Source organism: Epinephelus moara, chromosome 2 (genome assembly GCF_006386435.1).
Source record: "Epinephelus moara isolate mb chromosome 2, YSFRI_EMoa_1.0, whole genome shotgun sequence".
Taxonomy (NCBI): Eukaryota; Metazoa; Chordata; class Actinopteri; order Perciformes; family Serranidae; genus Epinephelus; species Epinephelus moara.
In genome coordinates, this window is record NC_065507.1 from 21,098,951 (window position 1) to 21,124,434 (window position 25,484).

At 41.2% G+C, this 25,484-nt stretch overlaps 1 protein-coding gene across 5 annotated transcripts in view; it reads left to right on the top strand.

Annotated features, from left to right (window-relative positions):
• Nucleotides 1-25,484, top strand: part of dock10 (dedicator of cytokinesis 10) — an 82,573-nt gene that overhangs the window by 44,324 nt on the left and 12,765 nt on the right. For 4 of the 5 annotated variants that reach the window (XM_050064079.1, XM_050064095.1, XM_050064062.1 and 1 more), the window contains exons 5-38: nucleotides 1,052-1,124; nucleotides 1,406-1,537; nucleotides 1,906-2,040; nucleotides 4,408-4,594; nucleotides 5,568-5,656; nucleotides 6,632-6,715; nucleotides 6,998-7,156; nucleotides 7,299-7,547; nucleotides 7,659-7,781; nucleotides 8,331-8,413; nucleotides 8,501-8,623; nucleotides 8,708-8,787; nucleotides 8,909-9,096; nucleotides 9,983-10,048; nucleotides 10,196-10,288; nucleotides 10,459-10,582; nucleotides 10,707-10,828; nucleotides 11,017-11,100; nucleotides 13,084-13,176; nucleotides 13,387-13,505; nucleotides 13,798-13,867; nucleotides 16,243-16,356; nucleotides 16,587-16,658; nucleotides 16,825-16,971; nucleotides 17,652-17,735; nucleotides 17,824-17,920; nucleotides 18,076-18,108; nucleotides 18,405-18,583; nucleotides 19,104-19,220; nucleotides 20,550-20,667; nucleotides 20,782-20,903; nucleotides 22,141-22,255; nucleotides 23,053-23,119; nucleotides 23,535-23,582. In XM_050064079.1, the coding sequence (XP_049920036.1) occupies nucleotides 1,052-1,124; nucleotides 1,406-1,537; nucleotides 1,906-2,040; nucleotides 4,408-4,594; nucleotides 5,568-5,656; nucleotides 6,632-6,715; nucleotides 6,998-7,156; nucleotides 7,299-7,547; nucleotides 7,659-7,781; nucleotides 8,331-8,413; nucleotides 8,501-8,623; nucleotides 8,708-8,787; nucleotides 8,909-9,096; nucleotides 9,983-10,048; nucleotides 10,196-10,288; nucleotides 10,459-10,582; nucleotides 10,707-10,828; nucleotides 11,017-11,100; nucleotides 13,084-13,176; nucleotides 13,387-13,505; nucleotides 13,798-13,867; nucleotides 16,243-16,356; nucleotides 16,587-16,658; nucleotides 16,825-16,971; nucleotides 17,652-17,735; nucleotides 17,824-17,920; nucleotides 18,076-18,108; nucleotides 18,405-18,583; nucleotides 19,104-19,220; nucleotides 20,550-20,667; nucleotides 20,782-20,903; nucleotides 22,141-22,255; nucleotides 23,053-23,119; nucleotides 23,535-23,582 (3,789 nt within the window). The remainder of the gene's footprint in view (nucleotides 1-1,051; nucleotides 1,125-1,405; nucleotides 1,538-1,905; nucleotides 2,041-4,407; nucleotides 4,595-5,567; nucleotides 5,657-6,631; nucleotides 6,716-6,997; nucleotides 7,157-7,298; nucleotides 7,548-7,658; nucleotides 7,782-8,330; nucleotides 8,414-8,500; nucleotides 8,624-8,707; nucleotides 8,788-8,908; nucleotides 9,097-9,982; nucleotides 10,049-10,195; nucleotides 10,289-10,458; nucleotides 10,583-10,706; nucleotides 10,829-11,016; nucleotides 11,101-13,083; nucleotides 13,177-13,386; nucleotides 13,506-13,797; nucleotides 13,868-16,242; nucleotides 16,357-16,586; nucleotides 16,659-16,824; nucleotides 16,972-17,651; nucleotides 17,736-17,823; nucleotides 17,921-18,075; nucleotides 18,109-18,404; nucleotides 18,584-19,103; nucleotides 19,221-20,549; nucleotides 20,668-20,781; nucleotides 20,904-22,140; nucleotides 22,256-23,052; nucleotides 23,120-23,534; nucleotides 23,583-25,484) is intronic. The other variant, XM_050064070.1, reaches the window with a different exon arrangement.

Sequence of the window (25,484 nt, forward strand, 5' to 3'; positions counted from 1 at the left end):
AGCAAGTGCCACAGTCCTTGTCCTCTGTTTTTTTCTGGTCATGTAGCACCAATTTCAAATGTATTTGTGACTTTCTACTGCATAGACAGCCCAGTTTTATGAAAAGACCATCTTTTCAGCAGTGAAATATTTCTTTAAACATACGTTTGTATGTTAGAGCATAATCATACAAGCTTGAGTTGTCTCAATGCAGCTGTGGAATTAGCTTAAAAACACGAACACTGGGGCGCTGGTGGCTTAGTGGCAGAGCAGGCGCCCCATGTACAAGGCTGTTGCCGCAGCGGCCTGGTTTCGACTCCAGCCTGTGGCCCTTTGCTGCATGTCACTCCCTCTCTCTCTCCCCCTTCACGCTTGTCTGTCCTATACATTAAAGGCTAAAATGCCCCAGAAAATATCTTTAAAAAAAAACAAAACAAAAAAAAAAAAACACGAACACTACTATCATATTGTTTGTTTGTAGGACTGTCAAGTTAACCAACCATGAAACTGTAGGCTTACTGGTTACACATTGAGGTGAAATACACCAGGGACACCACAGTACAATGGGAATCTACAGCTACTGTATATGTGTGGTTGTCACCACTGTGATTGAGTGGAGCGTTTTTCATCTGTGCAGGCCAATATTAGCATTCCTGTGTCAGTGGCCTGCCCACAATCACCAGAAATCCTCTAAACATAGTCCCCTTTAAGAATTTTTTTTATTGTCAGACAGCCTTTACGACTGTGTGACTTTTAGCAGAGGGTGGTTCCAGTGTTACCCTCCACAGACTGCAGCCTCGCTGTCTGCAGCTCACAGCACACACACAAAGGCATTTTATCCCATGGCTCGCACACAAAGACGGGTCAGCCTGTGAAATCAGTGAAGCGGGATCGAGTGAGGACTACCTATTGTCGACTCCTGACAGAGAACGATGGAGCGGAGTCAGCCACCCACGCTCATTTGCACCACTCAAATAGAGTGGACTAATTAAATTGCTGAAATCATTTTTCTTTCCATCAATATATTTCATTATCAGGGTTCCACATTTTCCCTCTCCCCGTTCCTTCACAGGAAACTGTACAAAGCAGAGAAGCTGCCATCCCATTCTTTTGAGATTGACCACGAGGACATTGACAAGGATGAGGTCAGTAATGACCGTCTTCTGACAAATGCTTTTAGAATGAATGCATTACATACGGGATACATCCTGTTTAAATCAGTTTATCGCAGCCTTAAAGCTGTTAAAATATACTTTACAAGAGCAGTCAGCTCATTACACGTCAGCGGGACATTGTTTATCAACCTAATCTGACTGACCAATGGCCATCCTAAAATAGAATGAGTCTTAAAAAGTCTCCTTTACTCTATTGATCATATGAATGGAAAGCTAATGTACCTATAACTGACCATATTTGTGCTGTACAGGATACCACCTCGCTGTCCTCATCCAAAGGAGGAGGGGGAGGTGGTGGTGGAGGAGGAATCGGTGTTTTTCGGTCAGGCTGGCTCTACAAAGGGAACTTTAACAGCACAGTCAACAATAGCATCACTGTTCGGGTGAGGAAATGTCTGATGCTCTCGCTTTTCATGCACACACACACCCACACACACACACACACACACACACTGTTTGTGTGGTGCCTTTTCACCCTAATCCTCAGATCACCCTGTTTTCAGATTAAATGTTTTACCTTGCACTTGGTTAACCTAGTTTGAACTTGAATTATGACTCCTGTTGATGACATATTTACCCAGAATGGTGTTTTATGGGTGAAATATCATCAATATATCATCTACATTACTGTTTGTGCTTCCTGATCACTTTTCATGTTTTTAGGTCATTATTAGTACATAGCCCAAATAATTAGTTACAGGTGCCTTTGTCCACCTGGTTAATATATTTGAACCTTATTCTGTCTGTGCAGTCGTTCAAGAGGAGATATTTTCAGCTCACCCAGCTGACAGATAACTCCTACATCATGAACTTTTACAAAGATGAAAAGATCTCCAAGGAACCCAAAGGTTGCATCTTCCTCGACTCCTGCACTGGTGTGGTACAGGTGAGTTTTAAAGCATTCAATTAAGTAAGAGCACAGCACAATATACACCGTTTATGTAGAGTAATATATGGGGGGCTTTTTCAGGCTCCCTTCCCTCCAAAACTACTGCACAAAACAAGAATGTGCTGAATGCAAAAAGCAGCAAGGGAAAAAGATAAAAATCTCTGAACACTTGATTCCATTGCGTCAAAAATGTTATCTACTGCGATCACAGACCTTCACCAGAGTATCTTTCTATAAACAAATCTCAGTAGCAGCACAAAGTGAAAATATTTAGACATTTTACTTTAAAGTAGCTGTATGTGACATTCACAACATCAATATAGCAGCAAACCGCGTTTTGCTATGTTAAGATGTAGTGGAGTGATGGTGTCCTGAGCAGAGAAGAAAGTCACTACTACGCTACCTTTCAGTGTGTGTTGTAATCCAAGCTTCTCTGTTTGTGTGTTGTGGTAGAAGGTCTGGCCTTGTGTGCATGTTAAGCCCGTTTCCACCAAACACTTTCGGTATGGTACCTTTGGAACCAAAAGTAACCTTCGAGACATGGTACCTAGACCCTAAGTCCGCTTAGCATTTCCACTGCAAACAGCACTCTTTGATCTGGGCGGGGTTGTTGTCACTCACTGCTCCATCCAGCACTCACTGTATTTCCTCCTTTATCAATCTGCACCTCATTTATCATCCCCAGAGTGGAGTTGCATGCCAACATTTTCAGAACAAAATAAAAAAGGCTGCAGTGAGAGTTTCTCTCTCAATGGGATACTTAAAAATAGCAGGTTTGTGCATTTAGTCCTTCTCAGGCAAGCTCAGGGGTTTAGTGTTACCTGAGCCCACAGGAATGAAGCTCTGCTACGCTTGAAGATACACTCATTACTAAAAGTGTATGTCATCCAACAGGGACAATAAAAACTAAAGTAATTGTCAAAGTTGTCTCACTGAAATTTAAGGTGTGCTGATGGATTCACATCGCCAACTCATACATTGAGCAACATAACAAATAAGCGTTCCACCTTAAAAGTTGCGGGCAGTCAGCCCAGTGAATTAGGTTATTTTTTCCTCAGTCTACAGCTGCTGCTAGAGGCAGCAAAACATCCTTTCATTTTATAGTTACAGTTTACTAATATATGTGAAACTCTCCACTGCTTCCGTTGTTAGCTCTCTTTATAAGGTTAGAATTTTTTAGCTGCTAGCCGCCATGCAACCGACCATGTTTTTTTTGGTTTGTTACTGATATTTTAAGTTTGTAAACAAGCAACACAACTGCAAAAGAGACACCCAAGCCCCATTCTCAGAGATGAACAATACATAAAGAAAACAACAGCAACAAAAAAGCAGTCTTGTTCTTATGGAATACAAAGCAATATGAATAGCAGATCAGTCAGCACCAGCTACAGAATGGGTGTCTACAAAATATACATATATGTAAAGTACGTGCACATATATGACGATGTACAAACCTATATGCTCAAGCATACGTACATACACAAACGCTTTAGGCCAATCTTTGTAGATAACACAGAAATGGTTGCCACATTTTATCAAAGATCGCAGAGCTGAGAGAAACATTTAACGAATTCTTTCCAACCCTGTGCAGACAATCCAGCCTCAGAATCTGAACCATAGATACAGTATGCTCTGAATGTCACATACATTTCCTTTGACTGAGCAAGTATTGCCTGTTATGAGGCATTGTGTAAAATGTGGCTTGCAGGATAATGATGTAGTAGAGCATAATGACACAACAGGCCCAGGTCAGGATGTTATTGTGTCAGCTCTGAGGGATTGTTTAGCTTTGGGAGGTTTGTTTTACTTACCCAGTGACTGACAACCTCATGGGTGTCATTTTTATGTCTCCGCGTGCTGTTGAAAGACAGTTGTTTAGTTTAATCAACAGTAATTGCTGGATGTGCTGTATGTGGGTTTTGGGAGTTGCAGTTTCCTCTCTGTTACGAGGACCACAGTAGAAATGAGCTTTTAGATTTATTATGTTTTTATCCTCTGCAATTTAATTGTACGTGTACGCAGTGTTGTATTTACCTTTATTATTGTCACATACTTTATATCCATCTGTCTATCTAAGGGTACAATTGGACTATTCAGACTTCTCCAAAGCTGCATGGCCCATATTCAAACCAATATTATTTTGTTATGATTTAATATGTTCTTATGAAAAAAAGTGTTAAGAGAAATTATTAACAAGAGACTTTGTGATATTTTTGGAAGGAGTTTCCTTATTAGACATCCAGAAACGAAGCTAAGTGAGGCTTGTGTGGAAGAAAGAATCACATTTTCCAAAAGCCGACCCAAGCTCTGGTTTTGTTGTGTGACCACATTATCCTATCCATCCTTCCATCTATCCCCCTACAGAATAACCGTCTGAGGAAACATGCCTTTGAGCTGAAGATGAACGAGGTTACGTACTTCGTGCTGGCCGCGGAGAGCGAGCAGGATATGGAGGAGTGGATTAGCACGTTGACCCGCATCTTACAGATCAGTCCCCATGACGGTCCGGCTCCTGACCGCAAGAGTCTGGACCTCACAGATCATCGGCAGGGTGAGACAGGCTCTGTTTTTGTATTCAGGATTACACAAAGTGTACATTTGATGGATGTAGAGAGAGAGAGCTGAAAAATAGTTGGAAGGAGCAAAGGGGATGGAAGCACAAATGGTAATTTAGTGGCGAAAGGGGTATTTAAGCAGAGACGAAGAGGAAATTTTAGCATAATTCCAACACATGTATAAATCATGGTGCCCTTAAGAGAGGAAGATTTTTATACTCGATGTCAGCGAAAACGTAACCTTCTACTCTCTCTCTGACTTACTCTGACTAAATAATATCTGCCATCTTGCCATGATCTTAATGGGGAATTTTAGCTGGGTTGGGGCTCAGTCCATAACATCCCCATCAGGAAATGAGGCCTGACACCAACCAGTGACTCCACCTTTGTTTGATACATCATGCCTTGTTATTAAAAAAAACGTTACATGGAAGCATAGTTCATAAAACTTGACCTTCTGTGCCAGCTCTGTGAAAGCTTGGGCATGGGACCATGGCCTGTAACATAACAGACACCGACAGAGCGTTGAGAGTCAGCCCAGTGAAAAGTGGTGGAATGATGTAATAGCCTCAGCCGTCAAGGCTCTGTGGTCTGTTAGCATGCCTCTAAATCAGGCTGCGAGCATGTGGTGACCTACCATTAATGAGCCATTTTGTTCAGCGTGGCCTTTGGGAAGAATTGCTCCAGGCACATGACGGTTATATTTCGGCTGAGGCCTGCCTGCCTTATTACCCGTAAATACCACAAATGGAGTCATATTTTATTCTGAGATAGATATATGTCCGCTGACTCTGGTTAGTATGTATTTAGTGTACTGCCGAAATGATTTTAGAAAATGTTATATGGCCTCTAACCTACGGGGAAAATGGGCCGTGTAGATAAACCATCCCATCCGCTCTGTGTTGGCAGCCATCACTCATAAACAGAAGTCACTCTCAGGAGTCCTGATTGTGTTTGTTCTCCCTCCAGATGTGTTTGACCTGTCACTGAGCGACTGCTGTTTGCAGGAGAATGAAGATACTACCACAGAGAACGGCATCAATCCAGAACTAGCAAAGGTTAGTTAAGCTGTCAGCTCCTCTCCTCTCAGTTGGTGATGATAGAAACTTAGAAATGCATCTATAAAGACAGGAAAGAATAAGAGACTGCTAGTCTAAACATAGATGTAGACAATTTGGATATCAGATACTCAAAAAGTTGGCTTTGTAAATATTGTATGAGGAAGGATTTTGTCTTTGATATGCCTTAACGATACACCCTATAGTGGCTGTTTCAACATCCCAAAGTTCCAAGGCCACTTAGTCTGCAAGGTGTCTCAGTTTCGACACGTGTGCCTGTTATTTTTGTAAAGATCCATGGTACTCCCATGAGGCAGGGAAAAAGCTAAAATGAGGTTCACTGAAAATACAAAAAAAAGAAGAAGCAAGAAACGGAACAGAAAACAAAACAGCAGGCTAAGTCCTTTCAAAATTACATCTCGTACGGTCCACTACCGTCTCAATGTCCTATTTCTTTATATTCTCACCGTAAATTATTAAGATCCAAACCAACACGGACTTCATGTCGTCTTTACGCACAACGTTGTCAACAATCTCCTTTTTGTTGTGCGCACTAAACTGTCATACAGCACCATACCTATCATAAATAACTTATGCCTGTACTCTAACACAGAAATAAAGCAAATATAAACATAACCTTAGTATAGTCCATTACTATACACTATTCAAAAATATACAGAAACTGTTGTGCAAACGTAAATAATATCAGAACTTGTATGTCATATCAACACAGACATTTTTACCAAATATAAATATGCTTAAGTGACACACAGTGCATTTTGGAAAGAAGCACTGAACGTAAACATAACTGCCCTTGCTCACAAGAAAAGTCCAAACTATAAGAACGCACTATGCAATCTTATACAACCTTGCTGTTTTTACCTACATCATAATTCATAATAAGCACTTTATTATTTGCATCCAGTTGTTGTTGACTGTCTCTTTCTGTCTTTCTCTCCATCTCTTACCTAACAGTATATCTCTGAGACAGATGAAGGAATTCGCTCTGCCAGGAGAGAAGAGAGGTTGAACCTGTTCTCACTGGACCCTGACACTCCTGTATGTGTAAAGATTATGTTCCCTGTTTTTGTGTTTTCCTATTTTATACAGTGTTATACGTTTACATGGCTTACATTATATTTTGACTTTATGTGTTGTACTTTATGACATGAATCTGATATGTATGTCATGATGCGGCAGTTTTTTTTTTTTTTTTTTTGTTTTTTTTTTGTAAATCAGAACTCATGAGTAAAATAATTTCAGGACTTCTCAAGGATTCCAGCTTGATAAAATAAAGAAAAGCATATCTTTTAATAACAAACTGTGTTTCACCCACTACAGGTTCTGAGGAGCCCGCGCACCGAGCATTCATCAGTTGAGAACGCACCAGTGCGTCCGTTTGAGGAGAAACTGGGCAGAAGGTTTATGATAACCTGTCGATCACTCAACCTCATGCTACAGGGCTGCATCAATGAGAGTGAAACTGGACCGGTCACTAATGTGAGGATTAGAAACATAATCCTTTCACACTCTCAGACAGTTGCTAACATGACTCTGTGAAATAATGGTGAAGCATGTCGTAGGGGCTTTGACAGTATATATAAAGGAACTGAAAGTGACTGTGCTGTATCTCCTCCACCAGATTGAACCCTTCTTTGTGTCGCTGGCTCTGCTGGATGTACGAGAAGGAAGAAAGGTGTCCGCAGACTTCCACGTAGACCTCAACCACGAGACAGTGCGTCAGATGCTCGGAGGCTGCAGTAATGGGACAGGCGGTCCTGCGACGGGGGTCGGAGGTCAGGAGAATGGCCTGTGCTCTCCTGCTGAGAAGAAGCCAGGAGATTGTAGCCTCAGCCTGGACCTGGAGCACTGGCTATGCTTTCCCAGACAGGTATGAGCATGTTACTCCTATTACGTGTTTTATAGATGTAAATCACTCTAAGGAAAATGCATTTAACATATAAAATGGCTTTTAATATGCTTTTCCATGCTCTCCATTCAGGCCATTTTCTCACTGACCAACCCCCACACAGACATCGTGATGGTGGCAAGAGTGGAAAAGGTGCTTATGGGAAATATTGCTTGTGGGACAGAACCTTACATCAAGAATACAGACTCCAGCAAGGTCAGAAAGTCATTTTTTGCATCAGTGTTTACATTCCACAGTGTCACATTTCATCTTGATTTATTTTCTATCATTGACCAACGACATAGAGCTTTTATACCGTCTTATCTCCTGAGGCAAGCTGGGAAAAAACGGCTCATGAAACATGTTCGGGCGTTTCTTGTAAGGGGAATGGCTTGATCTACTTGAACAGTTTAATAAATGACATTTACAAAATGGTTTTCCTGTAAGGCCAGAGTTTATCTTCATCACTGAATGCCAGTCTACTCGGATAGTTTAGAAATGAGTTTTTTTTCCGACATCCTATCCAATACATTTCCTGGCTTCCCCGCTGGCAGTGCTCCATGTGGTCCTTGTTTAAATGGCTAAGTGAATCACCAGACATTAAACCTGCTGCCTGTATCAGACAACCTCTGATTTAGTCTGTCACTCTGTCTAGGTCAGCTAGGATTTAGGGCTGATCACATCCCATTGTATTTAAAAATATCAACTGTGGCATGTTGATGACATGTCTCTCCATCCATCTCTGTCTGCTTGTGTCTTGTACAGACTGTCCAGAAGATTTTGAAATCCAACAAACAGTTCTGTAGTAAACTGGGAAAGTACCGTATGCCCTTTGCCTGGTCCGTCAGGTCAGTGGAAGCTCACTTGTCTAAACATTTTGAAATGTATTTACCATGTTCTCTCTACAAGATCTAATCTCTTTCTTTCTGTTATAGGTCTGTGTTTAAGGACAACCATGGGGCACTGGACAGAGAGTCTCGTTTCTCGCCTCTCTTCAAACAGGAGAGCAACAAGATTTCCACAGATGACCTGATTAAGTTGGTATCTGAGTACAGAAGGTAAGGTCTACTGTGGCTTCTGGGCTTCTCCAAGGCAAGATAAACATTTCTCACATCATTCAATTCTAATTTTTGTGTGTGCAGGGCTGAGAAGACCAGCAAACTGCAGACTATTCCTGGGGCGCTGGAAATCGCTGTCGACTACATTCCAATGGAGCATCCAAGTATGTCCGCTTTTTAGGCAATATTTCCCCCTGTTCATGTTTATTCACAACTGTCTGCCTCCTCCTTCCCTTCTACACCTCTCCTTTGCTATGTTGTAAACACTCTCTTTGGTGCTTTCAGACTGTGTGACATCCTCCTATGTACCGGTGAAGCCCTTTGAAGAGCTGAGCAAACACCAGCCGACTGTGGAGGTGGAGGAGTTTGTCCAGGACACCACCAAGTTCACACAGCCGCACCGCGTCTACAGAAACCACATCTATGTCTACCCCAAACATCTCAAATATGACAGCCAGAAGAGCTTCGCCAAGGTATAGCATAGTAGCTTTAAAGATCTAGTGTGTAGGATTTAGGGGGATAAAGATAAAGAAATGGAATATAATATAATAAGTATGTTTTCTTTAGTCTATAATTGCCTGAAAATAAGAATTGATGTGTATATGCTACCTTAGAATGAGCCATTTATGTCTCCATAGGGAGTGGGTCCTCATTCATGGAGTCTGCCATGTTGCACCGCTATGTTTTTGCAGTTGCCCAAAATGAACAAACCAAACACTGTCTATAGATGGGGCCATTTTTGCGTCAGCCACCATAGTTAGTAGCCCCTGAAACACTGATTTTTTTTAATGTGAAACTGTTTTATTTAGTGTTAATACTGGTTTAAATCACTTGGTCTATTTGTTTTGGAGAGGGAGAGACCTCTGCAGATAATTTGGCTCCTGGTAAAAATCCTCTTGAACGTCTGGAACTTAAGTTATCAGAGAAAAAATGTGAGCACACATTAGCAGGTGCTGGGCTAGCAGCCTGTCTGTGATGAGCCAAACAGGGTTGGAGAAACACTGATTTGTAACATGAAACTGCTTATTTAGTGTTTTTAACAGTTTAATCACCTGGTCTGTTTATTTTGGAGACCTCTGCAGATAATATGTCTCTCGTGAAAAACATCCTGAACAATGAACGCTGAAGTAATCCTAACCAGGAGTTCACGTTTGACACATGGGAGAAGTTACCGCTGGTTGCCATCTGCAATCGTCCCCACTAGATGAACAAAACACTGCCCCTTTAAAGCACCTTTTCAGAGATCCAAAATCACTAACAGCATGCCTCTTGTGTCATACATACTTTATATACTTTCATTATTCACTGTTTTTTCTGTGTGGGCGATTATTAACGTTATAATGTTCCTCTTGTTCGCAGGCTCGTAACATTTCAGTCTATGTGGAGTTCCGCAGCTCAGACGAAGAAGTTGCCAAACCTTTAAAGGTAGAACGCGATCCAAAAACATGCTGATGAGACATTTACAGGCTTTTTTTATGACTCCGTTTTCTCCAGTTAAACTCTGTCTGTCATGAGAAACTGGCTGAGCCATGACTTAATGCTCCCTTTTTTCTGTTGCGGCTGTTTTTCCAGTGCATCTACGGCAAGCCGGGAGGTCCAGTCCTCACCACAGCAGCCTGTTCCACAGTCCTACATCACTCCCAGAACCCTGACTTCTATGATGAGGTAAATGGGCATGAGGATTCATCACAGATATCATAAGAGCCTGGAAATGGCCTGACTCCAGCATTAGCAGCCTTCAGAGCATAAACAGAATGTGTTTACGGACAACTCACCGATCTGCAGCATCCCTTGCTGCCCATAATATAACCCATTACGTGCTGTTGTGTCCCCAGGTGAAGATTGAGCTTCCTACTCAGCTTCATGAAAAGCACCACCTTCTTTTCTCCTTTTACCACGTCACCTGTGACATCAACGCAAAGACGAATGCTAAGAGGAAAGAAGCCCTGGAGACCCCAGGTGAGCTGGTGGTCCATCTGGAAGTGTAATTTAGTGATGCATTTACTATGCAGGAGGGTATTCTGTGGTTGATCTTGTCCACCATTCACCACTCTGTGTTTTGCATCCATGTGTCCCTTTTTAGTGGGGTACTCTTGGCTGCCTCTCCTCAAAGAAGGCCGCCTGTCATCCCAGGAGTTCAGCGTCCCTGTCTCCTGTAACCTGCCGCCTGGATACCTGGCCATCAAGGAAGCCAGCAACACCAAGGTGAGAGGAAGGAAGGAAGGAAGGAAAGGCACAGGTGTTATAAATATTAAAAATGCTGCTGCTGAATAATAAAAAAAATAATTTGCGAGAAAAGAAGGGTATTAAAAATTCTAGCATGTGATAAATGAAGCTGGCAGCTCATCTTTTTTTTTCAGTGTCAAACTCAAGCCATCCTTGCTTTTTTACAGAACGGAGCAGATGTGAAATGGGTCGATGGAGGAAAACCTATCTTCAAAGTGTCCACCAATGTCGTCTCCACAGTATACACTCAGGTAAGACCATCGTCTAGGTTTCTGCACACTCCCCTCTGCACTGTCTTTGTTTTAAGCGGCTTACTGATACTGTAATGGACTGATGATGTGTCTAAGGTATGCCCTGTGAATGCTGGGGTAGGTTATAGCCCCACATGAAAGTGGATAGATTTATGGCTTTCTACCTTTTGAGGACATGGACTGTCAAGGTCTTCGCCTCAAAGGAAGACTTAAAGAAGTATTTTACGCTTGGAAAGATTGTCTTTTCTTAAATCTGGGCTGTGTATAAGGTGGAGAGATGCAACAAAAGAAAACAGAGGAGAAGGGCTTTTGCTCAAGAGGTGGAAATCTACCAGTGGACCAATAAACATTCCCCTTGGTGTGTAACGTAATGCAAGCTTTTGTCACAGGAAACAATATGGTGGTTAGCTGGTAACAAAATGATTTTGAATTACAGTTAAATGGTGAGATAAAATATGTTTCTGAAGACATTTTAAGTGAAAAACAGGCAACACAGTAACAGAATCTTGGTTCATATTTCATCAGCTGCCGTTTGGTTTCAGTTTAAGAGAGACAGGTGGAAACACGTCATCCAGCAGATTTGAGCTAAGAGATAAGCAGGTAGATCTGGGCACTGATAAGTTGTGGGGAAGTTTACCACAGTTCATTTACACATGCTACCCACATTGGTAAGATACAAAGCTAGTTGAGAATCAAAGTATCCCTTTAACCCTGACATGAGGTAATTGGCCATTTACGTTTTCTGAGCTGCTCCATCTCAGCTTTCTCCATTAGAACTAACATGAATGGAGTCTGCTTGCATGGGATGGCAGAATGGACATAAAATGATCATTAGATGTCTCTAAACACATTAGAGAATTAGTAGACAGTATAAGTGGTAATTTCTTCTTATGTAGTGCCGGACATGAAACAAGGAAATGGACCGTTTCTGTTTACAGTGGAGAGTTAGAGGATGTTTGGAGAGCTGCACAGCAATCTGTTGATTGGCTGGCGGGTTGTACATCGGATCAGCCTATGTCTAGTTTCATTTTCAGGGAATTAAAACTGTGTAGTTCACTTCAGAAATTTTAAATATGGTTAAAAGTATGGTTGTAAAAAAATAGAAAACTGGGGTATGATTATTATTTTGTATGGAACATTTTTGGAATTTGTTATCGTTGCTGCTTGTGTCTTTTTTATTTATTGTTCCCTATGTTTTTTTCTATAACTCAAACATAGTAGTAAATGAGTTACTCGTGACAAGATACCACATAAAAAGTGTAGGTACAATGAGCTTAAGCTCCAGCCTACACCTTTTCAGTCTCTTTTGTTTGTTTTCCTTTTGCTTTTTCTTTTAATGTAATGCCTTGATGTTATTTAGTCTTTATTATGTGCTTTCCTCTTGGAAAATTATTACCAAGGACTGAAATAGTATATCATTAACTAACTTTTTAAAAGACAGATGACTTAAAATGATTCCTAAAGGACATTTAAAACTGCCTGTAAAGTTATTAATAGAATAAATAAATGAATACATTTAAAATGTAATCCCTCAATTGACACAGAAGTGAGTAATAAAGATGGAATATAAAGTCATATTGTCATGATGTCACATTTCAAAAAGCTACAGAGGAAAAAAAATAGGTCCTGAGGTAATTTTAAAAATATCTATGGATATTTAATAGATATAAATAACTCCTTGTTCCCACTGTGATGTTTTGCTGCTGCAACAAAACAGACCTTCACTTCACAGAACAATGAAACTTACTATATAGTGTTCTGACCTCCATAGCACAAACATCAGCCCAACTCATTAATTAATGTTTCTTAATGTTATTGCTGAACCTATAGAAAGATAAATTGTTAAAGACTAGACTGAGACAACTGACAGTGTTGCAAGGTGATGAATTTTAGGATTAACTGTTACTTAAAAGGGAACCAGTCCACTAAGTGTTACTGCAGATGCTTACTGCTGACTTCCATGGTTTTGTCTCTCTGTGCCAGGACCCCCACCTGAACCGATTCTTCCAGCAGTGCCAGAAGAGAGAGCTGGACCTCTCGCTACCTCCTACCTCCAACTTCCTCAACTGCCTGAAGGTCAGAGAAAAGACACTATATCCCCTCAATTTTCATTTATTGCGACTGAGACAAAAACCCCGCTGAATGTGTAATCAGTGCAACGTTACCATACGCCAAACATAATTTAGATTTTTGCCTCTCTATGGTTTGTGTTTCTTATTTATTTCCACCCGTCTCCAACTTTTCCACCTCTTCCTCCTCCTACGCCTCTTTTCCACAATCCCCCAGGGTCTTCTCAGTATGGAGAGGATCCCGGTGATCATCCGATTCCTGCCAGTGCTCTTCAACCAGCTGTTCAAGGTTCTGACTCAGAATGACAATGACGAAGTCACTACTGCCACCACCAGGTAGGTAGCGGTACTGCAATGTCTGTAACAGCTGGACTCACATCAGGGTGGGGGCTCAGTGGATGTGGTAAAGCATACAGAGAGGGTAGTGTGTAAAATTATTGTTAAAAACACCACATCTCATTTTATAATGTGTTTTTAATCCTGTATTATGAATGAATAACCAGATTCTGCTACTGAAGGGAAACAATGAGGAGAATATATATATATATATATATATGTTACAGATCTGTTATTGTGTAATGATAAAAGGCTGTAATAAATAAAAGCCTTTCATGTCCTGTGTCTACAGAGTGTTGGTCCACATTGTTGCAAAGTGCCATGAAGAAAACCTGGATCACTACCTGCACTCCTATATCAAGGTATTACAACCTAGAAAATGGCGTGTGTGTTGTGCTGGTAGCAATCCTTGGAATGAAGCGTGTTTGTATGCTCAGGAAGATCATATGATAATTATGAAGGCTGTTGTTTTCCATGGAGGAGTGGAATCTGCACAGACTATTTAATTTCTGAGGCTGTGTGTGTTTGTATGTGTCTATGTTTGTGTGTGTGTGTGCATGTGTGTGTGTGTTTGGGCCAGCAGGAGTGTGGCTAGGGCCGCGTGCCCAGAAAACTGTGCAAACACAAACAGAGAAGTAGAGAGAGGAGTAGAAGACGACAACGAAGAAGAAAGGCTGATTGAGTAGGAGGGAGGCAGGCTAGGACATTCAGCCTGCTCAATCAGAAACACAAGGCGTGTTTGTTTAAGCGGCAAAATCAGTAAGAGAATTAGAGAAGAGAGCAGGAGAAACCACAAGACCTGTTTCATGTTGGCCACAGTGAAGGAAAACCGCAGCGCTTGAAGAGGCAGTGGCAGAGACGAATGGTGGGAGGGTAAGAGGAAAGGACTAGCACGGCTAATGGAAGCAGGGTTGCCATAGTAACAGATTGGCATGATGTTCAGTAGTACTGGTGCCCAATTTAAACTGCTGAGTGTGTGTGTGTCGGTGTAAATACATGTGTGCTCATGTGGAAGAAAGGAAAGAGAGGAGGTTCATTTCACTGTGATCTGAGTAGCATGCAGGAATATTATATGAATCTAACCTCACACATGTGATAGGCTAGATATTTTTTAATTTAATCAACCAAATGGAAAATATTTTATTTCCCTTATTTTAGGTTGCTGTATGTATGTTTTTTCCATGTGCATCTACACTATGTGTTCATGTGTGCATTACAATGAATCTATTAATTGATTACCAGTGTCTAATATTCAACACATATCGACAGGACAACAGACTTTGACACAAAACTGGCAAAGAAACCTGAAACCTCCAGCACAGAGCAAGCTTATTAAACGTAGGCTGATCAAAAGAGCTCAGCCAGACTGAATGTATCTTGCTGCAAACTTTGATTACACCCCCGCTTTATAATTACGTAATAACAATGTGTCAGTGTGAACACAGTGTGACAACGTAGCAGGTGTTATTTCACAGCCACTTACGCTGTGTCAGTCACTGCCAGTTACAATCTCACAAACAACAGTAAACAAATAGAAGATGTTAACTACACTTACAATTCTGATACATCTGCTAGTTGCAGATTTTGGTGCACAACAGACTCCTCACCAGAGTCTGGACCTGACTGAGGCTCAAACATGTATGGCTGGATCCCTCCAATGTTTCCTCTATTGCCAGTGCCAGCCATCTTGATGCGCACTGCTCTTTCACCCATTAACCTATCACAGCTTGACCTATCCCCACGCTTCGTTTTAGCACTGTGCCAGCACTGGAGAAAGCGGAAAGCAAAACGTAGCGGAAGCAGCAGTGATCGGTGGGGCAGAGGCCAGATCCAGAATTTCTTAATGAGGGAGAAAGACTTGATGTCTGTCCTTCACAGAGTTTAGTTCTTTCGTTTTTTTATTTGGAAAAACTATAATGAACAAAATATTAATCATAGCAAAGTATTTACTTAGAATCGTGTCTAGAGAGTGACTTTAGGTCAAGTTTTCGAGAAGAAATGCCCAAAGTTCTCCTGTTCCAGCTCTCCAACTGTGAGGATTTTAGGGCTTTTCTCCTGTTTGTATCAATATAAACTGAAAATATTCTGTTTTTTGTTTATTGGTTGCACAAAACAAGACTTTAAAGATGTCACCTTGGGCTGTGCAAAATAGTGTTGGGTATTTTTCACTTTTTTCCCTTAATTTTACAGATTTATGAGTAGATTGGGGCACTTTCTCGATAAATCCATAGCCGTCTGGTCAATCAAATATCCAAAAACAGTGAAAAATGTCCATCACAATATTCTAGAGAATGCTATTAAATGTCTTGGCAAACTTTCAAAAAAACCCAAATAGCTTACTATAATGTTTACTATAGTGTAAGACAAAGAAAAACAGAATTATATTTTATTTGAGAACCAGGAACTCTCGTTTGGGGGTATTTTTGCTTGTGAATGATTGTAATGATTATCAAAATAGTTGCTTTCAACTGACCTGTCAGTTAATCGTCAAACGTTGCAGCTGTCCAGTAGTTAGCACTATGAGCTGCAACACACCTGGTATCTCGGTGGATTCCTTTGTTGCATGTAATTTCCTATCTTTCTGTCCCCTCATTTCATGTTGTATCTCTACTGTTTCTTCCCAGTAAAGGAAAAAAAAATCCCCAAATTTAAAAAAATTTAAAAAGATAAATCAATAATGAAAAGAATTGTTAGTATGCCCCTTTAACTGACTCCTTTCCCCTCTCCCTGTGTGTAGTTTGTGTTCAAGTCAGAGGCCCACGGGTTCAGGACAGTCCACGAGGAGCTGGCTAAGGGGATGACCTTTGACCTGAAGAGCAACGAGCAGGCAGCAGTGAAAAATGTCCTGAAGGTTTGTTTCTTGCCTCACACCAACTCTCCAGTTTATTTCTTCTAATATGGAAAGCTTTATTTTTAATGATGGAAACTGTTGTTTATGCCTCTAAGATCCTAGAGGAAAGTAAATCAGTGCAAAACTCACAAACAAAATGATGCGTGCCAACCCTGTTTCCATACTGGCGCTGATTAAAAGGATAAATATTGGAGTGAGATTGATCTTGCTTTGACCTCTTCTGCTTGCAGTTCTCCTGGTTCTTCTTTGAGCTGATTGTAAAGTCCATGGCCCAACATTTGGTCGATGCTGACAAGGTAAAGGTAAGGTGACATACACTACTTTTGGCCTTTGGGGTCTCCTATAGCTGACAGCATTGAATTGTTTAACCACCTGTCATTGTTGGTTTAGTAGAGTTCCTTTTCATCTGTATAATCTGGCCTAAGATACAATGCATAACTGTGTTATGCTGACTACGTGTCCCCACAGCTTCCGAGGCCCCAGCGTTTCCCCTCATCCTACCTGAGCCGTGTGGAGACCCTGGTGGAGACAGTGTCTGAGCACATCTTCTGGAAAAACAAAGATCTGGCAGAAGAGACACGCAGTGCCAATTTAGCTGTGGCGGCTTTTGTCAAGGTAGGAGCAAAACGTACTTTACTGTCTCATGGATGTAGAATAATGTTAAACGATAAAAGACCCAGTAAAATGAGGGTACATGTGACGGGAACTTACTGTGCTGTTAAAGTGTGCTGTTAAAGTGCTTGTATGCATCAGAACATTAGTATAGCAGCAAACAACTATTTGCTTTGTAAGTATTTAGTGGAATAATAGCATCGAATGAAGTCATGCACCTGCAGTGTGTGTTGTCACCTGAGCTTCTCTACTCATTGTTGTGGTAGGCGGTCCAGCTGTGCGTGCATGAGTTCCTTTGTGTGTATCCCACTGGCTAGCTAATCGTCCCTGCTCTGCGCTGCTCTCATATAGCAATTACCACTGATAACGCTGTCCTGACCCACAGTGTAGTCATGGAAGCGTAATGCCCACCCTCTGGTCCCCCCAGGTTAACAATGTTAGCTCCATTAGCTCTGTTGCTGTTGTTATCACTGTTTATGCTGTTGGAACTGCTAACTGCTAGCCACCAGCAACCTCCATGTTGAGAGCCATGTGCAAATAATCCTGCCCAGACTCTGTATCACAGATATGGGAGGGGCTGTATTAACAGTCTGCAAATTGTTACCTATTGATTTGTCCATCTGTGTTAAATGATCTGTCTCTCACTGTTTCATTAGCTAATGTCTCCGTCTGTCTCTTTGCAGCGTTGCTTCACTCTCATGGACAGAGGCTTCACATTCAAACTGATTAGCAACTACATAAACATGATCACTGCTACTGACAGCAAGGTAAAAAAAACAACTTGAAATTGCATTAATGTTCATCGACTCAGATACTGTATACATAATCTAATAATATATGTTTTCTGTCTGATAGGTCTTGTGTGAGCTGAAATTTGAGTTCTTGAGAGAGGTGTGCAACCACGAGCACTACATTCCTCTCAGCCTGCCGTTACCCTCCGCTCGCATCGCAGGTAAGGGCCCGAGTCACATCGCATGCTTGAGTGACACCAGTGTTAATGTGGTAACTGTCATACATCCAGTAGCTCTCACTCTCATTTGTCTATTAACACTCTGTCTTTCTCTCTTTCTCTTCCTGTCATTTTCTCTAACTGTTTGTCCATGTCAGACCATGCATCCCCAGAGCCACAAAGTACTCATGGTAAATATGTTCACTCATTTCTTTGTAATGTTGCATGTGCTACTGTGTGTGTGTGTGTGTGTGTGTGTGTGTGTGTGTGTGTGTGTGTGTGTGTGTGTGTGTGAGAAACATTGGTATGATGAGATTCACAGAAAATTGGCCTGTCACATTATTTGCTCACTGTAACCAGATTTTTTTATTTAGAAACAGATTAATTAACTCCCTGATGGAAAGCAAATATTGGCTCGAGCATTATTTAAATCATGTGCAGTTAATTTCCATTTAACATGTGAGTCTTTTATGCTGTCTCTCCTCAGTTTCGGTGCCGGAGTACAACCTGACCGGAGAGTTCTGCAGGAAACACTTCCTGACTGGCCTGTTACTGCGGGAACTGGGGCTGGCACTCCAGGACGAGCAGGACCTGAGACACCTCGCCTTGGCCACCCTGAAGACTCTCATGGCCAAACACTCGCTGGATTCACGCTATGCCACCAAGGTAGCCAGAACTCATGTTTACACGGGAGGAAACTAAAAGGCATGAACAGTGAGTCATGAGCTCACAGTAGAAATTCTTCCTATGTGACTCACGCATACAAACTGACATGTGATTGTTCGTAGCAGCTGCGAGCGGCAGAGACGACGTCTTAATGAATGCTGGGAAGTGTCCAGATTAGATCCAGTCAGTAATCTGCCCTCTGTTAAACAGAACCAAATACCGCCAACCACAACACAACAGCAGTGCTGTAGTCAAGGCAGTTGAAACTGAGTGCGTGCCAAATAAAAGGAAAATCATGCTTCATGAAAGGCCACAGCATTTTCTTGGGAAGACTTATTAAATATTATGTAATTGCACTGACATTTTCTGCGGACTACCGAAAGACTGTTGAGATATTGATGCTTTCTTTCAGATAAAACCGCATGTTGATTTGTTGGGGTATTACAAGATAATGTAACTGGATATAGAATATGCACACATCTTTTTAACATGACACCCCTTTTATTGACTGCTTTTCCAGGAGAAGCAGGCAAGGATTGCATCTCTCTACCTGCCTCTGTACGGCCTGATCCTGGACAACATGCCTCGATTCTTCCTCAGGGACCTTTTCCCCATCTACTTCACTTCTAGTGACCAAGTAAGACTCAAGATGAAAGATAAAATGATTGTGTGTAATGTCACACATATTCCTGCTGTGTCTGAAGATCAGTAACATTGGTCTTACATATTCTCTGCAGCACAGGCTCTCATTATTAATTGCTGTGGGTTTGCAGTGACTCCAGTGATACTCAACTTACAACCCATGGGCTAAATCTGGCCCTCCAACTGTTTTCTAATTCAGTGGTTCCCAACTGGTGGGTTATGATCCAAAAGAGGGTCACAGGTCCATTCTAAATGGACTGCAAGGGACTCGGGAACGTGTCAACTTTGTAAAAAACACACTCCATATTGAAGTGCAGTGAATTTCTGGCAGACAGCATTTGATTTGAAGTGTCATTTCCTGCTGTAGAGTGAGCAACTAAAGGACAGCTGCTTGACAGAGACAGAAAACTAGCTCAACAACATGGCAAAACAAAAGTCTGACGCTGAATATATTAAACTGTGTGGACCTTAAACTAATGACTTAGGAGAAATCTGGACCCCATGGCTGGACCAGTTGGGAACTGGTCCAATTCACAATGAACATAAACTGATTTACACTGGGTTTATTTTTTTGTATTAAGGTGTCAAAGTGCATTAAAAAGTAATAGGTTAAATAGATATTGTTTATCAAAGAAAAAAGATGCCCGATAAGAATCCCAGGGACCCCCAAGCAAAGGTCTGGGCTAAGTCCCAAATTTCCTCAAATCCTAGAGACACTGCTGCATAAAACTGACCCATGTGGGGCTGCTGTGACTGAATTTGCCTCTCGGCAAAGATGAGTGAGGACAGCAAATGATGAAAGATTGAAAACAGGCAATTCACTTATTATATATACTGACAAAAAATATTAATGTTTGTTTATTAACTGGCCCCTGGTTTCCTGTCATTTTGCAAAAGTTGCCCCCGGGCAGAGCAGGCTAAGAATCCCTGATCTAAACTACACAGTCTTGCTTAATGCTGCTCATGTTGTCTTTCTGTCTCTGTCTGTCCTCTTCCATTTCATTTTAACTATGCTGTAAACAAAAGGTTGAGAGCTCATGAATACTGTAGTTGGATCATCCTACAAGTTAAACTTTGCATTTATTGTGAAATATGCAAGAATAGTAATAATTGGATAGTTCCGGTTAAGTTATTATTTATTTTTAAACTGTATGAAACTTGTCTTACTTTCCTTTGTGGATGCTGTTGTAAAGTTCAATCTTTACAGTTTGTTCTCATAACTAATAGAAATAATAGCCTGAGTCATAGAATATTAAGAGTCAAGTGGAACAAAAAAAATATTTTCCATTAAATACGTCCTCTCCCCTGTCTGTACCCCCACCAGGGCTCTCGAGACGACCTCAGTGTTGGAGGCGGAGTGGCTGGAGGTGTGATTCCTGTTACTCGTCACGGCAACTCTGTCGATGCCTCCTTTTCCAAAGAAGTGCTAAACTCCATCACAGGTAACAGTTTGTGATGTGCACGTATGCAGCTGTCTGTCTATTTCCAGTGTCTATACAAAAAGGTGTGAATGAGGACATTGATGCTGACACCTTCCCGCCCACTTTTTCCACCAGCCTTTTCATCCCTGGCAGTTGCCACGGGTAACCAGGCGGACTCTCGGGGTTCTCTGATCAGTGTGGACTCCAACCCTAGCAACAGTGACAGGAACAGTGAGAAGATGGACGGATGTGAGAAGGTGAGAAACAAGGAGAGTTATGAAAGCAGAGAAACTGCCATCACCTCCTGTGTTATGACACGGCAGGTCTATTTTTTCTGACTCAGGAAGAGGAGAAGTTAGCAGATCTTATCAAAAGAACTTCAATCATTTAGATACATCTATTGTATGTGCTTGGTATATATTGCACATCTTCTTCATTGTGAGTCATTTATAATAAATTATACATTATGGATTTATGAAAGAGGTCATGCAGAGAACAGATTGCATTGGCTCCTGTTTTAGACCACTGGTGGTGGACAGGTGGACAAAGCACACTGCTGTAATAGATGCTGTAGAAATGTAACATCCAGTCATGTCATTGCAATGTACAAGTCCAGCTAGGGACTTTTGTCATCGGCCATCTCACTTCCTGTTGTCTCCTTCTGTCATAAAGGAAAAAAAATGACCAAGAAAATAAACAAAAAGAAAATATACTGCAGCCATCAGTATCTCAAACAGGCCCCACTACCACTAAAATAAATTATATTTATCATATTTCATTTATAAAGTTAAAGATACAATATGTAGGTTTGTTGCTAACTGTTTGTAATCATGCTTACGAAAGCGAAAGTGAGAGTAAAAGCCAACCCCAAATTCAGTCTTGTTTGGCGTTTTGCCTCACTATATTTGTGTTTTTTGGCGTTGTGTCTCTTGGCCGACTACTGCTTACGGTCTGGCACCTGGTCGCTACCTTTTTTGAAGCCCTGACCTCACCTGACTGTCGAGGGGGTACACGCCTATAAATGTCTCAACACAGGAACTAAGAAGAAAATAAGAAAATTCAGGCAGAGTCTCTGCAGAAAAATACACCGCCACACACTTCTAGTGGGTCATAAGTGATGATTGAAAGGGATTACTTTTGTATGAGTCTATAAATTGTTTTTCAGGAAAGTCCTGCATAGTTTATCTTCAGCTGTCTGGTCATATTTGATGTAAATTTACTTTCCCAGCATGAAGTTATAAATGATGTTTCTAAACCCTCCTCACATTTCCTGGAATAACATTTTGGCAGGGCATTGCTGAAACGTCTTTATTCGTCTTTTATTTGTTGGCCTAAAAGTAGTAAAATTTAACCTTAAAATTCTACATCAGCTTGTAAAATACCCATTATATCTTAAGTTTTCCTCCCATACTGAGGACATGACCTCAGTGTCTGCAGTGGTAGCTACAATCCTAATACTAACAGCTGAATTTCTGTCTGGATGTTTCTCCCTAGTTTGCACGGCCGCAGTCCCTCATAGGCTACGGTTCTCGTTGTGACAAGCTGGACCAGGCGGAGACCCGCAGTCTCCTCATGTGCTTTTTGCACATCATGAAAACCATATCTGAAGGTAAGAAATGACATTTTATAAACATGTATACAGAGGATTCACACAGTCCAGTCCAGAGCCCTGTCAAATTGTGATTGTAAATGCCTCTTTTGGCTGTTTACTGTTATACTGCATGTGATCAACGGAAGCCCAGAAGATTTAGACAATAGCTGTTTTTTTCTTTCATTGAATTATTCTTATAACAGCAAACCTCAGATATCTGCACTTTTGGCAGGTTAAATACTGTTTCAATCACTTTAATACCATCTCAGTATAAGGGTACCGTTGCACATGAGTGAAATTACAATGGGCAAATAAAACATTTGATTTTGTTGGCAAAGCAAATATGTATTTTCACATTGCATGGAGTTCAACTTTGGTGAACTTTAACCTGTGAAGTCGCATCCTCAGTCAATATTAAAGGAGCATGTGGAGGAGACATTGATTGTTGCAGTGTCAAAACCAGCTGATATTCTATGATCTTGGCCATGAAAAATACAAACTACCCCACATGAGAGATGCTACCTGGCTGGCAGTGAGTCTAGAGACAGGCATGGAACATAAGAAAATGGAGAATGTACCGATAACATCATATTTTGTGGTATTTATTAGCTAGCTAACAGTAGCTAGGAAACTAGCTTTCCGTGTGTGTCACACATTCAGTGCGAATATCACTTCAGCAGGCGATGGTCACTTGTCTGCATTCGCTCATGTGATCGTGCCCTAAGAAAGCTGACTCTATGAAAATGGTCTCTTGGCAACCTCTTTGAAACATCTGCCATGTTTCTGACTTGATGCCTTTCCTTTCTTGTTTCCAGATGTGCTGGTGTCCTACTGGCACCGGGCCATTCACCAGGAGATCTCTGACTTCTTTAACATCCTGGAGTAAGTGCTTTTTGTTTTTCATTGCACATTATTACCACAGCTCCTTTTAGGCTGACGAGTGATGCTGTGCACACAGAGAAAAAAACATTGAGACAGACAGGGATGAGGACAGGAGACTGAGAGGAGAAGAAAGGCGAAGAATTTAGCCAGAAGGGAACAGATGAAAGTAATGACACAGCAAGAGAGAGAGAGCAGAAAAACAGACTGTAATTCCAGTGAGAGCTCCCTCTCCACTGAACAGTGCAGTTAATTAACTGCCTGCTTCCTGTTTGTGTCAGCATCTACACTGTGCTGTTGCAACTCGGTTTGATCACATGCACTTCATTTATCCTGTGTTCTTAACTTACAAAACACAGCAAAACAAGCAAACCTTCCCCCTTCATCCAGGACATTGTTGCATTTTCCCTTTCCTCAGGCTTTGTCTCCAGCACTTCAGGTTCCTCGGAAAACGCCACATAGCCAGGTGAGTGCATCTTCTCGTTGCTTTCTCTGACAAAGAGGTGGATCGCGTCTCATTCACATGCATTTATTATAATGCCGCATATATGGAAACAGCTTATTAACTCAACATACATGCCGCAGCCAAAGGTTGTTAACACCCCCACCCATATAATTCATATAATCATGTACACACATGAATGCACACATGTGCAAATGCAGCCACACACACACACACACACACACACACACACACAGACACGTGTGCAAACACACACAAATAAATGAATCAGACACAGTCAGGCGGAAATACTAATATGTGTTCTGTATGCATGTGCATGCTCAGGGATGAGCTTCAAGAGGGGACAAGGTAAAGGGGGGAAGAAAAGGAAGAGAGGGGGAGGGGGAACTCCTGGATCTTGCTGTTGAGAGAAAAGCACTGCTGGATATTGTACTGTAGTAGTTGGCAAGCACAGGATGGGGGTCGTTATCATGTGTGTATGTGTGTGTGTGTGTGTGTGTGTGTGTGCTCTTACTGGAGCTGAGCCATTGGCACTGCTAGACTCCTCCATCTTCTGGTTCCTCCCAGCTAATTAAATTAGCTCTCTTTTTCCTTTCAGCAATAAGATGCTGAGATGTAAGCCAACAAAAGGCTGAGAGAACACACTGCTTTACTGTGTGTGGAGGCATTAGCAGAATAAAGATAGCTGGAAGCCTAGCTAGTGCTCTCAGGCGCAGTTGAGCCTGTCTGGGGCTGCTAGCTACTTAACATTCGTCTGTAATACCAGGCCATGGGGGATTCACAGTCTTACGCCTGTGTCTGTCTCAGTGTCTCTCTCTGTTCGCTCTTTGATGCCTGGCTGAGTCAGTGTGGGCACCCATTGAAGTTCAGGAGTGATGAATTACACTAGCAGTGTGTAGCCAGCCAGCAAGCTCAGAGAACAGTCAGTCATCCAGCCTACCAGACAACAATTCAGCTATTGAAGCCTCTGGAAACTTGGTTTCAAATTTTAAATACTTCTCCATAATATTAAAGTCCCAATGAAACGAAAGTTTGAAGGTCTTTAGCTTCTGTACCATGATGTGTTTCCCAGTGAATCTGAATATTTGATCGATGTACAGTAGGGTTGGGAATCTCTCTGTGATAGACGATTCGATACGTATCTAGATACACGGGTTACAATACGATTCAAAAACGATATATTTTTAATACAGAACGATTCGATATGATTCGATACAGTGTAGGACCGATATGATTCGATATGATTTGATACTATTCTATGGTTAACATTTGTTGATTGATTCGATATGATTTGATACTATTCTATGGTTAACATTTGTTGATGTAGACATTAATCATATATTATAAAATAAAGAAGCCAATTCTATAAAAGTGACATTCTTACAGTATTTTCAAATTTGTAAAAGACCACTGTATGGCACTGGCAAAAATAAAATAAAAAGACAAACAACAACAAAATCACACATTGTCTGTGTGTTTGTATGTATCTTATATGGACTTGAGTCTGGAATAAAGTTTATCATAACGCTGTGCAATATAAACATAAAGCAGAATAAAATAATAACATGCAATGTAGGGGCAGAATCTGACATCTCCTGTTATTAGTTGATATCATGGACTGTGATGACCAGCAGCTTATCACTGACAGCATGTCAGACTATTTCTCTGTGTTTGCTACACTCTGTGTTTGTCATTTATAAAAAGATAAATCACTTTTCTATAATACATCAATGATATTTCAATGGAATAAATTACTTATTGACTTATTCATACTTCAAAAACAGCGTGAATAAGTGATTAACATAGGGGGGATCAAAATAAAATAAATAAATAAAATCAAAATCAACCAGCCACCCTCCTCCCCTGACAAGTAAAGAATAGTCCTTTCATAAGTAAAGAACAGTC